Source organism: Malus domestica, chromosome 14 (genome assembly GCF_042453785.1).
Source record: "Malus domestica chromosome 14, GDT2T_hap1".
Taxonomy (NCBI): Eukaryota; Viridiplantae; Streptophyta; class Magnoliopsida; order Rosales; family Rosaceae; genus Malus; species Malus domestica.
The window spans coordinates 24,562,181-24,577,155 of NC_091674.1; the positions used below are offsets into that span (position 1 = coordinate 24,562,181).

General features: G+C 40.2%; 2 protein-coding genes across 4 annotated transcripts; both read left to right on the forward strand.

Moving 5' to 3' along the window:
* Positions 1 to 23: 23 nt before the first annotated feature.
* On the forward strand, positions 24 to 3,660 carry LOC103424454 (protein ROOT INITIATION DEFECTIVE 3-like). Of its 3 annotated transcripts, none has more exons than XM_008362535.3 (6): positions 24 to 1,055; positions 1,163 to 1,307; positions 1,413 to 1,615; positions 1,875 to 1,996; positions 2,669 to 2,896; positions 3,017 to 3,660. In XM_008362535.3, exons 1-5 carry the CDS (start codon positions 937 to 939, stop codon positions 2,863 to 2,865), a joined length of 786 nt encoding a protein of 261 aa, XP_008360757.3. In that variant the 5' UTR covers positions 24 to 936; the 3' UTR covers positions 2,866 to 2,896; positions 3,017 to 3,660. The 3 variants fall into 3 exon arrangements, with proteins under 3 accessions (XP_008360757.3, XP_008360758.3, XP_008360759.3); XM_008362536.3 differs by having other exon boundaries at positions 40 to 1,055; positions 3,021 to 3,353; XM_008362537.4 differs by lacking the exons at positions 2,669 to 2,896; positions 3,017 to 3,660 and adding an exon at positions 2,100 to 2,408 and having other exon boundaries at positions 40 to 1,055.
* Positions 3,661 to 5,682: 2,022 nt separating this feature from the next.
* LOC103431134 (argininosuccinate synthase, chloroplastic) lies at positions 5,683 to 14,746 on the forward strand. Its single transcript, XM_029093226.2, has 11 exons — positions 5,683 to 5,873; positions 5,944 to 6,021; positions 6,257 to 6,315; positions 6,418 to 6,502; positions 6,687 to 6,828; positions 12,763 to 12,811; positions 12,933 to 13,115; positions 13,420 to 13,494; positions 13,574 to 13,759; positions 13,879 to 13,967; positions 14,053 to 14,746. Exons 2-11 carry the CDS (start codon positions 5,955 to 5,957, stop codon positions 14,597 to 14,599), a joined length of 1,482 nt encoding a protein of 493 aa, XP_028949059.2. The 5' UTR covers positions 5,683 to 5,873; positions 5,944 to 5,954; the 3' UTR covers positions 14,600 to 14,746.
* Positions 14,747 to 14,975: the final 229 nt, after the last annotated feature.

Consider the following 14,975-nt stretch of genomic DNA (forward strand, 5'->3'; position numbering starts at 1 on the left):
TGTCTTCCCCATCCCCAATAACCCCATCTCCTCATATACTCCATCCCCATCTGCTCTGTGCTGTATGCAACCAGAATCTTCCGTCGCCGCCTCTATCCCCATCTGGTAATCTGTCTCCAACAAGTCCATGCCGCACCTGTCTCTCGCCTGGAACGGGTAGCCCCGGTCGGAGTCGACGAAGAAGGCATTGCTGGAGACGCGGACGCAGGGCGAGCCGGGTTCTGAGACGGAAATCGAGTTCGATTTGTCCCCATTCAAGCTAACATCATTCAGAAGTAGTCCGGTGGGGAAAAATTTGGATATTTTAGTTTTGCTGGGTTTTTTAGGATTTGAAATTGAATGGGTAGGCTTTGCATATTATTTCGAAAGATAATAGAGTGTGTTTGGTTAGAGGGAAATTGAGAGAAAATGGGTAGGAAATGTTTGGATTTCTTTGTGTTCTGTTGAGTGTGGGAAAATTTGGAACTTTTTCAGTTTTTGGCTTCTGGGATGGAGATTGAAGGTTGTCAAGGTCTGAGTGCTGGGAGTGGGAGAGGAGGTTGTCGACGTAATCGACCAAGCTGCGATGCGAGTAGTGAGATCTCGGGTTGTTGTGGTGGTAATTGGAAGTGTAGTTAGTAGACAGGTGCGGCGTTGAGGACCTCATTTTCCGTCGGGTTGTGGTGGCGGTGGTATTGGGGACGAAGAAGGCCAAAATCCTTCACCTCAGATCCTCTTTTTTATTTTTAAAGTTTTTAATTATTAAAAAATAGTTTTTTAAATAACTAATCCTTTTTTTATTTACTTTTGAATTTTCTAACGGATGTATAAAATTGAAATAAAATAATAAGTAAATGTTTGAAATTGAAATGTTTTAAATATGTTGTATGAGGTTGTAATAGACCTTAAACTTGATGGGGTACTATTTAATTTACCCTTAAATTTACTAACGGAAAAATGCCCAAAACTTGGCGTGGAGATGATAAATCTTTGAGCTGCATGCTGCTTTCGGATGATGGTTCTCTTCTTGTTTCTGGTTCAGATGATGGGATGATATGCGTGTGGAACTTGATTAGGTAACAACTAAACTTTGTATTTTGCCCTCGTCACTTTTTAGATGCTAGAAAAACTTTAGGATAATAAGAATTTAACAAATGCTATTTTTCAATCATTTGGATGGCAGTTTGCTGGATGTAGAAAATGTTGAAAGCTTTCCGTCACCATTACATTATTCAACGGAGCATAAATCCGCTATAGCTGGCTTGTTAACTACATCAGGCATCTCAAGTCCAGTGTTAATATCAAGCTCACTTGATGGCTCGTGCAAGGTCCCGAAACTCGTTTTAGTTCTTGCTCCAGAAAATTGTATCTTTTGATTGATTATCTTCTTACTGAAAGCAAATTATTCATTTAATTTATGTATCTGTTGTTAGGTTTGGGATTTAGTCTTGGGAAACCTCATGCATACTCTAGTTTATCCACCAGGGATAACTGCAGTTGCTCTTCACCCAAAGAAGCAGTTAATTTTCTCCGGAAGTATAGACGGAAGAATTTTTGTGAACAAACTCGAAATCGGACTGGTAGAGGATTATTTGGTTGGTGCTGAAGATCAATCACCTGTGCTAAAAGGACACAAGTAATGTCATTGGTCTTTCAAGTTAATTTCGTTAGATCGTTGGAGATAAACGTCTCCTTTTCTCAACAAAATCTTTTCTGTTATAGTTCATTTTTGTTTCACCATCTTATTAATGTGGTTGTAAGTTGCAACTAGATTCCCTATTTTCTCTCGTTTCGAATCTGAGAAAAAAAAAATTAAACACTACTAGATTATAACAAAATAAGTGCTATTCATTTTTCCATATTATAGTTTGCTTACATACCTATAATTCCTGCAGCGGATCTGTTACTGCATTAACCTTCAGCGAATCTGGTTTGATATCCGCATCTGAGGACTGCACCATCTGCATTTGGGATATCAGCAGTTGTGAAATCATCCGAAGATTCAACCATCAGAAAGGTAACCCTTGCTTATAGTCTTCCTTTCTGTATTTTTGTTTTCAGTTTTCTTTCTTGAGAGGGTCGAGTCTGCTAACTTTCATTTTTCGTGGTATATACTATAGGCATGCATAAATGTCATTGTTCACGAGTCTACACGCCAGTTGCATTGATGCAGTAACCAAGGCTCTCATGCATGTATTGGAATCTACAAAGAGTCTCATGCATATTGGAACCATCAAATATATTTAATTGAGTTTTAGAGCAACACAAATAGTTAAGTAGTCATTTAAGAACATTTTAAATATTTTTGGGGTAGAGCAAAAGTCCAATTCGGACTAGAGTTTCATGGTGTTGTATTCCTTATAAATATATGTACTAAACCCTTGAGAAAGGAGATTGGAATGAATTAAAATATATTTTGCTTTGTGCAATTGAAGTGAGTGATTTCTCCTTCTCAAATCAAGCATTTGGCTTGATCGTGTGAGCGAATCCACGATTAGCGACGTGAGCGAGCTCCGTTGCCCCTGGTTGAGTGATTCCCAGGTTATCTATCCCTCGTCTTTTCGAGACCCTTGGTCTTTCCTGCATCATGCATAATCCTATTATATGCATTCACATTGTTTTAAAATACAAATTACACAATGTAATGTTTTATATGATCAAGATTGTTTGCTCTCTTCTATTTTAACAGGGCCTGTAACTAATCTGGCAGTGATTCCACAGTCCTCGTTGCTTCCTGTGTCAAACCATCGTAAAAAGTCTAATGCATTTGGTGTTTCTGTGCTCGGTAAGCATCCACAACCTGCCAACTCATCCAACGAGAAGATCACTCTTTTTTCACCATGCCACTCCCGGAAACCAAATCTCCATCAATTTCCAGACCACTGATTTCGCTGCCCAACAAATACAAAACATGGAGGTCTCACTTTTTCTCGCAAACATTTGCACGTAAACGAGTTTGCTTGTAATGTTTTGGGCTAAATGTCTAAGTTCTGACCAAGGTTCATTTTAATTTTTTTTTGTTGTGAAATTTGGGCAGAAAGATTCAATTGCCGCAATGGAGATGAAATTGGAAACATGTCTAGAGGGCCGAATGCGGGCGACAAAAATGGTGAAGCATATGAATGTGATGGAAATGAATAGGCATTTGCAATCGCCTTTGCTAGGTCTAGCGAAACTGATTCATCTTCAACGAGAAAGAGCAAGACCGATTCATCTTCGACGAGAAAGAGCAAGACCATCATGCTTGAAAATCCCCCACTGCAAGCGGGGGAGGAGCAGCCATAAATCCTCAACTCATCTTTGTTCCCATGTGTCTACTTATTTTGCCAATTAATATAGAGGTTAAGATTATTATAATTACCAACTTATCAAAACTGTTTCTTTCTTCTTGTATAAGGCCATGCTATAGTCAGCTAGTAATTCTGTATAGTGATATCTTCTCTACTTGTGAGCGGGAGGCCTGAGGTTCGATCACCGTGACTGGCAAGTACAACACCTAATTATTATTGTTGAGGCTGCTGAGCCATTATCGTGGCGTAGCCTAAATCTCTTCATTCTCACTGTCAAATGTTCTTCATTCTTATCAACAACAAATAATGTATCGAGAGGTCTTTTGCCTTGTGGTAGCTGTATCTATCACGACTCAGTACTAGTCAGGTTGAATGTCAGAGTTTTATAAGAGCTCCTTTCGTAGTCCATGTGAGCTCCAATTAAAAGAAGGCCAAATTGACATGTTTAGCGCTATAATCTTGTAAGAAATTATTTTTTTGATGAATAATGCTATATCATATTTTATACCATCTTCAACCGAGAGGGCTAAAAGGTCATATATAAGCCAAAACATAGCCTTTTGACAAAAAACTCATCTCCTACCGAAGATGGCTATTTTTTAGCCCCTCAATAATTTATTATTTTGAGCGTCATTTGTCGTTAAATGAATAAACCTTTGGATTTCTTATATTTATATAATCTCAATAATTTTAAAGATAGAATTTCGAGTGACATGTATTGCTAAAGTGAGTAACTCTTCAGATTTCTTATCCTTATGTAATCTTAATTTTTCGGATATGATTTCGAGTGCCACGTGTCGAGATGTAATTGGTTGGAATGGTAAGAGGTAAGAGAATAGGATGTGAAGAGTTGAAATAAAATGAGGTAAGATAATATGGAATGGTGAAATGATGTGAGAAATGGTGTTGGAATGATTTAGGTATTTATAGAAAAAAAATTTAGATTATTTTTTTTTTAAAATTCATCAAAAAAAAATATTCAAATTCCAACGGTGCTGACGTCAGCTAGCGTTGCTAGCTGGCATTATGTTGACGCTAGGTAGCCGTTGCAAGTGGGCTGGGCCAGGAGAATTAGGTTGGTTGGCTGGCTGATCTTGTAACAATTTAATGAAACTACTGTTAAAATCTTTGTTAAATTGAGAGATTGATTCACAAAAATACTATTAAAAGGTGGTCACGTGGTTGTTCACATGACAATTTAATGAGACTACTAATAAATTTTTCACAAAAGGATCAAAATAGTTTACGGTGGACAAATTTGGGACCACTTTTGTCAATTTTATTGTTAAGAATCAAAGTGAACAGTTATGATAATCTCAGTAACCATATTTTGCCTTCAAGTTTGTAATTTAGGCTTATTTTTAGCCAACTCGATTTCAATTCCATTGTGCTCCTGAAACTCATTATTTGTTTCACTTTGGTTTGTTTAACAGAATACACATAAATAAGCTAAATTGGAGTGAATATTGAATTTCATAAGGGGTGTGCTATTCACACACCTCATTTTACTTCTCACACACTCCTTAATAATTTATATCCATTGATCTTTTTCAATTCATCCAATCTGACGGCTGAAAATTAAAAAGATATGTGAGAAGTAAAATAAGGTGTGTAGATATCACACCCCTTTCATAAAATTGAGTGACGAATTTTGAGTCTTAGCCCCAGTTTGGGGTTGAGGTGATTTTAAAAAAAACTCCTATGAAAAAAAGCTGGGAGTGTTTTTGGTGTTTGGTAAACTTAAAAAAAAGGGCTTATTTTGGAAGCTGCTGTGAGAATAAGTTGAAATCAAAGGAAAAAGCTAAAGCTGCAATTTGTAGCTTTGGAAAACTGGTTTTTTTTCAAAGCACATAGAACTGCAGTGCTCATTTAATGAAAAGATCCACTATCAGACTGCTTTTTTTTCCAAAAGCACTTTTACAAAAAAGTTTACCAAACACTCTGCTGATTTATTTCACAGCCGCTTAGGGCTGGTTTGGTATTGCTGTGCTTTGAAAAAAAGCTGCTGTGAAAATAAGCGGCTGTGCTGTGAGAATAAGCGGCTGTGAAATAAATCAGCAGAGTGTTTGGTAAACTTTTTTGTAAAAGTGATTTTGGAAAAAAAAGCAATCAAATAGTGGGTCTTTTCATTAAAGAAGCACTGTAGCTCCGTGTGCTTTGAAAAAAAGCCATTTTTCCAAAGCTGCAAATAGCAGCTTCAGCTTTTTCCTTTGATTTCAGCTTATTCTCATAGCAGCTTCCAAAATAAGCCATTTTTTTTCAGTTTACCAAACACCTAAAACCCTCACAGCTTTTTTTCATGGGTGATTTTTTTTTAAGCACCTCACTCCCAAACTAGGTCTTATTCTCACAGCACAGCCGCTTATTCTCACAGCATTTTTTTTTCAAAGAACATCAATACCAAACCAGCCCTTAGAAGGCAAAGCAAAGTGGAATCGAGCTAAAAATAAGGGTTTAGTTTGTTTTGGGTATAAACCTCCACAATAAACCCTAGTCCGACAGACGCTCAGACACACAGCCAGCGACTCAAATTACACAACCACCGTCTGTTCGCTCGTCACTCCTCACCATCCGCCGTTGTCGCCGCCGCTAACTTCCGTTCACGTAAGACTCCCTTCTTCTTCTTCCTCAGCAAATTCTACTTTTCTCCATTGAATTTCATTTCTGATCTCAGCCGCCGCAACCATGGCTCAATTGAAGTCCATGTCCGCCTGCTCCGCCGCCAACCTCACTTTTCACGCGCCAAAAAGAGGTACATTTTCACTTTCCTTTTCTCCAAAGATGGTTTTTTTTTCTTTTCCTGAAATGATGCTGGTTAATTTCGAGAATAAAATTTAAATCTTTATGGATTTAGAACAATTTGAGGAGAAATGAGCAGTACCCCGATGCTTAAAAGCTTAAATCTTGATGGAAAAATTGTTGGATTTTACAGTTTGGTGTTGTATTCTGATATCAACGTGTATAATTTATTTTTGTTGTATGAGCAGAATCATATCCGTATCATGGCAGAGTTTGTTGTCCGGGGAAATTATCTTCATTTCAAGAGGTAGCTATACCTATACTGTAATACCTTGCGTACATAAATTTTCGTTCGTTTTGCCTTTTTCGCGTTTGCAATGCGATTTTTTGTTTTAATTTGTTTCTGCAGTTGGGGGCACGAAAGAGTGAGCTGCAGGGGAATGCATTTGCGGTTACCAGTGGCAATGGAAGTGTAAGAGCTCATAACAAGCAAGGTGTGGTTGCCTAATCAGAGGCTATTTCACTTGCACATTAGATAGATAGACAAATAAAGGAGCTCAATTGAGATGCCGATATATGATATTTAATTTTCAAAATTCAGTCATTCGTTTGTCGTGTAATATTGTAGGTGTTGGATGCCAATCTTATATTTACCTTTATGTGAAATTGTGAATGCAGTTATTAGAGCGGTGCTGCCCACTTACAGTGAGACAGAAGTATCCGGATCCACGAAGGAAAGAGGACTGCGTGGCAAATTGAACAAGGTTGTTCTAGCCTATAGTGGTGGCTTAGACACATCAGTCATTGTCCCATGGTTAAGGTATGCCGGTGTATTTTTCCCCCAAAAGGCATTTGTTTTCAAAACAAGTACTTAATGTCCCACGAGATTATGAGACTCATCATGATTGAATTTTATCTTCGATTGCAATTCAAATTCTGAAAATTCTGTACTTTTGTGGAGAACAATAGCTTTCATGCTTTGGAGGCATAAATTGCAGACCTATCCATATTCCAATAGTTTTTTTTTGGGACACTTTGATATGCATGTTATAATTACATAAATTTTCAAATTTTGGAATAAGTATTTTTGAGGGACAGAGGTTCAGGGCCGAAGGGGTAGAGGAAGACCTAGGAAAACTTTGGAAGAGACTCTAAGAAAAGACTTAGAGTACTTGGATCTAACGAAGGACATGACACAGGATCGAGCACAATGGCGTTCTAAGATTCATATAGCCGATCCCACTCAGTGACTTGGATTTTCCAAGTCTCCAACCGAGAAGTTTTCCTCACTCGGGAAATTAAGGGAACACTACCCCAACCTACATGCTCCACTCAGAAAGCTTCAACATACAAGCTTCAACAAAAGAAAATTCAAAGAACTTAGCGAAGAAGGCTTTGGTGTATTTAACACAATACGTTGAAATGAAGGAAAGCTTATTTACTGATATCCCCGATAAGCTACAAATATGTACATATACATGAGTCAAAATAAACACACAAGAGGGAGCCTTCACAAAGGTTGCTTAGGAGAAGTCTCAGCAGTCGGTAGAGCCCCAGAAAGAGAAGGCACCGGAGGGGGATCATTTGGAGCCTCAGTACTGGACAGAACCCTAGAAGGAGGAGGCATCAGAGGTTGATCATTTGGAGCTTCATTACGCGGTACAGCCCCAGAAGACGAAGGCAATAAATGCCTTTGGAACAAACCCACAAATCTCTGATGATCAAGTAAAACCTGACCATCAGTTTCCTTCATCTGGTCAAGCTTCCTCTTCATGTTTGTAGCATAGTCATGTGCGAGCCGGTGCAACTGTTTATTCTCATGCTTGAGCCCTCTAATCTCCTGTTTGAGACTCATCACTTCAGCCGCCAATGATTCAACTTGGCGGGTTCGAGCAAATAGGCGTTGGGCCATATTAGACACAGAACCTGCACACTGAACACTGAGAGCCAGCGAATCCTTAACAGCTAACTCATCAGACCGTTTGGAAAGTAGTCTGTTATCTTTGGGAGTGAGAAGGTTCCTGGCCACCACCGCAGCGGTCATATCATTCTTCATCACGGAATCCCCAACGGTAAGAGGACCAGTAGGGGAGACGAAGGATGGACGCCATATGTTGTCTGGAGAAGGCGGGGCTGCCTCTTCAACAAGGTTCAAGTCAAAACGACGGTTGGAGGGGCCAGACATTTTCAAAGGTGTTGAAGAGAGAAGAGGTCGGACAAATCAAGATCTTAGAAGTGCAAGAATGAAGCTTCTACTGGTGGAGATTCAAGTGTGCTTTGGAACTTAATGCCAGCCCCTATAAAAATCTGCACTCAACGGAGCTTCAGAAATCGAAGAGGCGCCTGCTCAGAAATCGAAGAGGCGTTTGCTTTCTCAAAAGCTGGGCTGCTTAGAGATCACGAGGGTTGATCTCAGAAATCGAAGAGGCGTTTTCTTTCTCAAAAGTTGGGCTGCTCAAAGACCACGAGGGCCGATCTCAGAAATCGAAGAGGCACCTACTTTTCCAGCCTTGTCAGCACCTGTCACACGCACACTCAGCTTTGCGGAAATTATGGGCATTCTGTCGAAGACTTCTGGGGAAGTAGAAAACACATGAATCTTACTGTTCAATCACCCACTTCCCACACGCAACAATAGCTCATGGGTACCACAGATAACTTTGCCAAAGTTCTCTGCCAAAGTTGAGCACGTGAAGCTTGCAGCTCCCACTACATCGCTCTGACCAAGAAGGGTAAAAGAATAGCAAAGAAACAGCACTAACAAAGTTTAGACCCATAAATTTTGAAGGTCTAGCTACCATATTATTACCCACAAGGGTAAAGGAACAGCACCACTGCTGGATAATTGGAAAGTCCCTGTGTGTCAACCTCTGTGCTTCGTGGCAAGGTAGACTAGCAAACATGCCCAACCTTTACTCACATTCGAGAAAACACTCCCAATAAGATTGCTTGCTCCAAAATCGAAGAGGCACCGTCCTCCGAATCTCGAGAGCCAGACTCCCAACATGATTACTTTCTTAAAAATCGAAGAGAGGGTAAAGGAACAGTACCATTGCTGGATAATTGGAAAGTCCCTGTGTGTCAACCTCTGTGCTTCGTGGCAAGGTAGACTAGCAAACATGCCCAACCTTTACTCACATTCGAGAAAACACTCCCAACAAGATTGCTTGCTCCAAAATCGAAGAGGCACCGCCCTCCGAATCTCGAGAGCCAGACTCCCAACATGATTACTTTCTCAAAAATCGAAGAGACTGCTCCCTGAATCTCGAGAGCCAGACCCCCAGCATGATTGCTTTCTCAAAAATCGATGAGGCATCGTTCTCCGAATCAATCGAAGAGGCGCTCGCTTTCTCAAAAGCTGGGCTGCTCAGAGACCACGAGGGCCGATCTCAGAAATCGAAAAGGCACCTATTTTTCTAGCCTTGTCAGCACCTGTCACACGCACACTCAGCTTTGCAGAAATTATGGGCATTCTGTCGAAGACTTCTGATGAAGTAGAAAGCACATGAATCTTACTGTTCAATCACCCACTTCCCACACGCAACAATAGCTCATGGGTACCACAGATAACTTTGCCAAAGTTCTCTGCCAAAGTTGAGCACGTGAAGCTTGCAGCTCCCACTACATCGCTCTGACCAAGAAAGGTAAAAGAAAAGCAAAGAAACGGCACTAACAAAGTTTAGACACATAAATTTTGAAGGTCTAGCTACCATATTATTACCCACAAGGGTAAAGGAACAGTACCACTGCTGGATAATTGGAAAGTCCCTGTGTGTCAACCTCTGTGCTTCGTGGCAAGGTAGACTAGCAAACATGCCCAACCTTTACTCACATTCGAGAAAACACTCCCAACAAGATTGCTTGCTCCAAAATCGAAGAGGCACCGTCCTCCGAATGTCGAGAGCCAAACTCCCAACATGACTACTTTCTCAAAATCGAAGAGAGGGTAAAGGAACAGTACCATTGCTGGATAATTGGAAAGTCCCTGTGTGTCAACCTTTGTGCTTCGTGGCAAGGTAGACTAGCAAACATGCCCAACCTTTACTCATATTCGAGACAACACTCCCAACAAGATTGCTTGCTCCAAAATCGAAGAGGCACCGCCCTCCGAATCTCGAGAGCCAGACTCCCAACATGATTACTTCCTCAAAAATCGAAGAGACATTGCTCTCCAAATCTCGAGAGCCAGACCCCCAGCATGATTGCTTTCTCAAAAATCGAAGAGGCATCGTTCTCCGAATCTCGAGAGCCAGATACCACAGACCACTTTTTCAAAGTGCTCTGACAGAGTTAAAACATGTGAAACTGACAGCTCCCACTACCGTGCTATGACCAAGCAGGGTGAAGGAATAGCATTACTACTTGTTGTTAGGGAGACTCCTATATATGTCGACATCCATCCCCAACGGACAGGCAGACCTGCAAAAATGCTCAACCCTTCATCATATCTGAGAGGGCACTCCCAACGAAGCCTTTCGAAATATTCAGCTTTCTTTCCCCCCGATAATACCTCTGCAAACAAGCTATATTAGAGCAAGAATATCTCATATCATCAGGGTTAAAAGCAAGAGTATCCCATATCATGCTTTTTCCCTGTCTTTTCCTTTGGCCTTGTTTTTACCTGCAAGACAAGGAGAAAGAGAGCAATCAGTCAGCACTTGGAATCAAGCTTCCAGCCAGGAACTGACTGCCTGGAACCCCTTACCTGATTACTTACCTGGCATTGCTCTCGAGTACTCATCTTCAACATCTTATGTTTCCAGGGAAGATTCCGCATCTGCTTGAGGAACAGATAGGGCAAGTGCGAAGGATACAAGGAAGCATGTGGAGACAAGCGTAACAGCACACGTGCCGATACATCCATTACTCTGTCAAAAGCAAAAGTATCCCATATCAGCAGGGTGGAACCTACTCTAGATTTGATGGACTTGTTTTGACCCTCAAATTCTTCAGTCGGCCTTATACTCTGGAGGAAACCAGAAAACCCTCCAGCTCAGTTCAAGAATAAGCCTGTGGAAAGTTACTTCTTCAAAAGCAAAAGTATCTCATATCATCTCTTCTCATTTTTCTTCTCTTTATCCTTCATGCTGCTGCAAGATGGGGAGAAGGTGAACAATCAGTCGGAGCTCTGATTGCTTACCTTGTCTGTCACCTCTTTCAGCAGACCCCCTAGCTCGGCGACTTGGGGGACTCCTACTACATGGTTTGTATCGCGCTTGACCAAGCCTGAAACTACAAGTAAGCTTCAAGTGAAATTGATACATTACCTTGTGCATCTCCACCAGTTAAAGATACCACCCCTGGATGGAGGAAGAGTACTTCCAGAGAAGATGCCACATCTACCTATGAGACAGATAAGGCAAGTCAAGACGACACCACACTCCGATACTTAGAAGTTTCGTGATTACGAGATCATTCTCCCACAATATTTCCTAATGTCATTTGTACTAAATCATTCACTTGTACTCACTAAAGGAGAGCTTGAACCTATGTACTGTGTAAACCCTTCACAATTAATGAGAACTCTTCTATTCCGTGGACGTAACCAATCTGGGTGAACCACGTACATCTTGTGTTTGCTTTCCTATCTCTATCCATTTATATACTTATCCACACTAATGACCGGAGCAATCTAGCGAAGATCACAAAAAGCGACCGTTTTCGCTACCTAGGATCTATCTTGCAAGAGAACGGAGAATTAGATGGAGATCTCAACCATAGAATACGAGCTGGATGGATGAAGTGTAAGAGTGCATCCGGCGTGTTGTGTGACCGTCGTAGGCCACTGAAGCTCAAGGAAAAATTTTATAGGATGGCAATAAGGCCAGCGATGTTGTATGTCACAGAATGTTGGGCGGTGAAGCATCAACACGTACACAAAATGGGTGTAGCAGAGATGAGGATGCTTCGTGGGATGTGTGGGCACACGAGAAAGGATAAGATTGGGAATGAGGATATCCGAGGTAAAGTAGGAGGAGCCGAAATTGTAGGAAAGATGAGAGAAAATCGGCTCCGGTGATTTGGACATGTGCAAAGAAGGCCGACTGACGCTCCGGTTCGAAGATGTGACTACGGGACAGAGGTTCAGGGCCGAAGGGGTAGAGGAAGACCTAGGAAAACTTTGGAAGAGACTCTAAGAAAAGACTTAGAGTACTTGGATCTAACGGAGGACATGACACAAAACCGAGTGCAATGGCGTTCTAGGATTCATATAGCCGACCCCACTTAGTGGGAAAAGGCTTTGTTGTTGTTGTGGAATAAGTATTTTTGAACGTTCAATTTGTCTCATACCTCAGGGATAGTATGATTGTAGATGAAGCATATATGTAGGTTTAAACATAATTGTGGCTAAATAAGGAATTGAATACAAATTGAATACATTAGGAAACAGGGGTTTGTAGTATAACATAACATAAATTATATTACATATGTTTATATGTGTTGTACTTTCAAGAATAAGTATTGTTGCATTATCATTTTATCCTTCTTTGTGACAGAATAGTTGAGATAATTGCTTTGGACTGCAACCAATAAGGACCAAGCATAACTCTGTCTGATTAAAGATTAGTGGAATTCCCATTTTGGATAGTTTTCTTTTGTGTGCTGCATGCGTCCTCGTTTATGTATTCCGGAAGCATTTCCTTATACTCAATGTTAATGCATATTGATTTATTTTAAGGGAACACAGTTGACATTTTACTTCCGAGTATTGACTTTGTCACTATTGTTTTGTTTGATACTTTTTTACTTGCAGGGAGAATTATGGTTGTGATGTTGTTTGCTTCACGGCTGATGTTGGTCAAGTAAGTCAGAAGTAGCAACATCTACTTCAAAGTCAAAATTTTCTTGTTTCATGCTATGTACTTTAAGATAGTCATTATTGGTTCTTACTTGCGTTCTTGCTACTTTATTCGAAATTATTAGGGTATAAAAGAATTGGATGGTCTGGAAAAAAAGGCCAAAGCCAGTGGGGCTTCTCAGTTAGTAGTGAAGGATCTAAAGGAGGAGTTTGTAAAGGAGTACATATTCCCTTGCTTGCGGGCTGGTGCAATCTATGAGAGGAAATACTTGTTAGGGACTTCAATGGCCCGTCCTGTTATTGCTAAGGTGGTCTCTCAGTTTGATTTTTGCAATTCTGTGTTAATTATGAATTCATCACCTTTGTAGATTGATATATCCACAGTCAAGACAAATGTAAAGATTAAGATAATACCTTTTAGATTTCTTGATATATGCATACGTTCTTCCGAGGTCTAATTCTTGCTGGTTGGTTTCTCCGAGTATAGATCCTTATTAGTTCAATTTGAGAATTTTTACCATGTCATTTTGTCATGTCAATATCAGGATATCCTATTACACATTAAACTAAATATTTACCTATTACTCCATACAATGACATTTCTTAAAACAGGCCATGGTTGATGTTGCAAAAGAAGTTGGAGCTGATGCTGTAGCTCATGGATGCACTGGGAAAGGAAATGATCAGGCATGCCTTCCAATTCAGAGCGTTTAGTATTACAACAACTTATGTACTCCTTCTGACACAATCTCTCTTGTCTGTTTAGGTTCGCTTTGAGCTGACATTTTTCGCTCTCAATCCCAAACTAAATGTTGTCGCTCCTTGGAGGGAGTGGGATATTACAGGTAGAGAAGATGCTATTGAATACGCTAAGAAACATAATGTGCCTGTCCCAGTGACAAAGAAATCCATATACAGCAGAGACGGCAATTTATGGCACCTTAGTCATGAGGTATAGGCTTTACAACTCTTCTTTTTATCTGGATAAGTAGGAATTTTCATATGAGATCTCGCTGATTGTATTCTAAAATTCTCTCTTCTGTTTATCTATGTTGATTGAATTGATCAAAGGGTGATATTTTGGAAGACCCGGAAAACGAGCCCAAGAAGGATATGTTCATGTTAACAGTTGATCCAGAGGATGCACCAAATAAACCTGAGTAAGTTTCACCGGGTCTTATATGTGTTTTAGCTCTTGCTGTGTGCGCTGAGTATGTTTGTAACCCATGCTCTCGTTTCCTATAGGTATGTAGAAATTGGAATCGTTTCTGGAATTCCAGTTTCAGTCAATGGGAAGGAGCTTTCGCCGGCATCTCTACTTGATCATCTCAATCAGATTGGTGGAAAACATGGAATTGGCCGCGTTGACATGGTTGAAAACCGGCTAGTCGGTATGAAGAGCCGTGGAGTCTATGAAACTCCTGGAGGCACCATCCTCTTCGCTGCTGCACGCGAGCTGGAGTCTTTAACACTGGACCGAGAGACAATGCAAGTTAAAGACTCACTAGCCCTCAAATACGCGGAGCTGGTATATGCAGGCAGGTGGTTTGACCCACTGCGCGAGTCCTTGGATTCGTTCATGGAGGAAATCTCGAAAACAACCACCGGATCAGTAACTCTGAAGCTGTACAAGGGTTCAGTTACTGTGACCAGCCGGAAGAGCCCGTACAGTCTCTACAGGCAGGACATCTCGTCGTTTGAGAGTGGGGATATATATGATCAGGCTGATGCTGCTGGGTTCATTAGGCTGTATGGCCTTCCCATTAGGGTTCGCGCAATGCTCGACTCTTGAAGGGGAAGTTTTCAATGGCTTTGTTAGGTTTTGTTTGTAATGTTATGTTAGCCAGTTGTTTTAAACAAGAATCTAATTGTGGTTCTACTTCTAATTTATTTATGTTTTAGGTAAATAAATTTATGATATGTTAGTTTTTGTTTGTAATGTTATGTTAGTGGAAAATAATTTAACTATGTTTTAGTAGGTACAATAATTAACCTATGTTATAGTTAACCATTGTAGGTAAATTAAATTATTGGTATATTAATATTATTTGTATATATTAAAGGTAAATTAGCAAAAAATTATGAGAATATTATTTGTATAACTTTCAATATTGAAATATTATATATGTGTATTACTCTGAATATTGAAACATTATGTACCTACTGTT

Excerpts from the sequence above, each read along its gene's own strand:
- LOC103424454 (XM_008362535.3), top strand. The coding sequence starts at position 937 with ATGCCCAAAACTTGGCGTGGAGATGATAAATCTTTGAGCTGCATGCTG. Across the intron at positions 1,308-1,412 it reads CACTTGATGGCTCGTGCAAG|GTTTGGGATTTAGTCTTGGG; the intron begins GTCCCGAAACTC and ends ATCTGTTGTTAG. Across the intron at positions 1,616-1,874 it reads CCTGTGCTAAAAGGACACAA|CGGATCTGTTACTGCATTAA; the intron begins GTAATGTCATTG and ends TAATTCCTGCAG.
- LOC103431134 (XM_029093226.2), top strand. The coding sequence starts at position 5,955 with ATGGCTCAATTGAAGTCCATGTCCGCCTGCTCCGCCGCCAACCTCACT. Across the intron at positions 6,829-12,762 it reads GTCATTGTCCCATGGTTAAG|GGAGAATTATGGTTGTGATG; the intron begins GTATGCCGGTGT and ends TTTTACTTGCAG. Across the intron at positions 13,968-14,052 it reads GATGCACCAAATAAACCTGA|GTATGTAGAAATTGGAATCG; the intron begins GTAAGTTTCACC and ends CGTTTCCTATAG.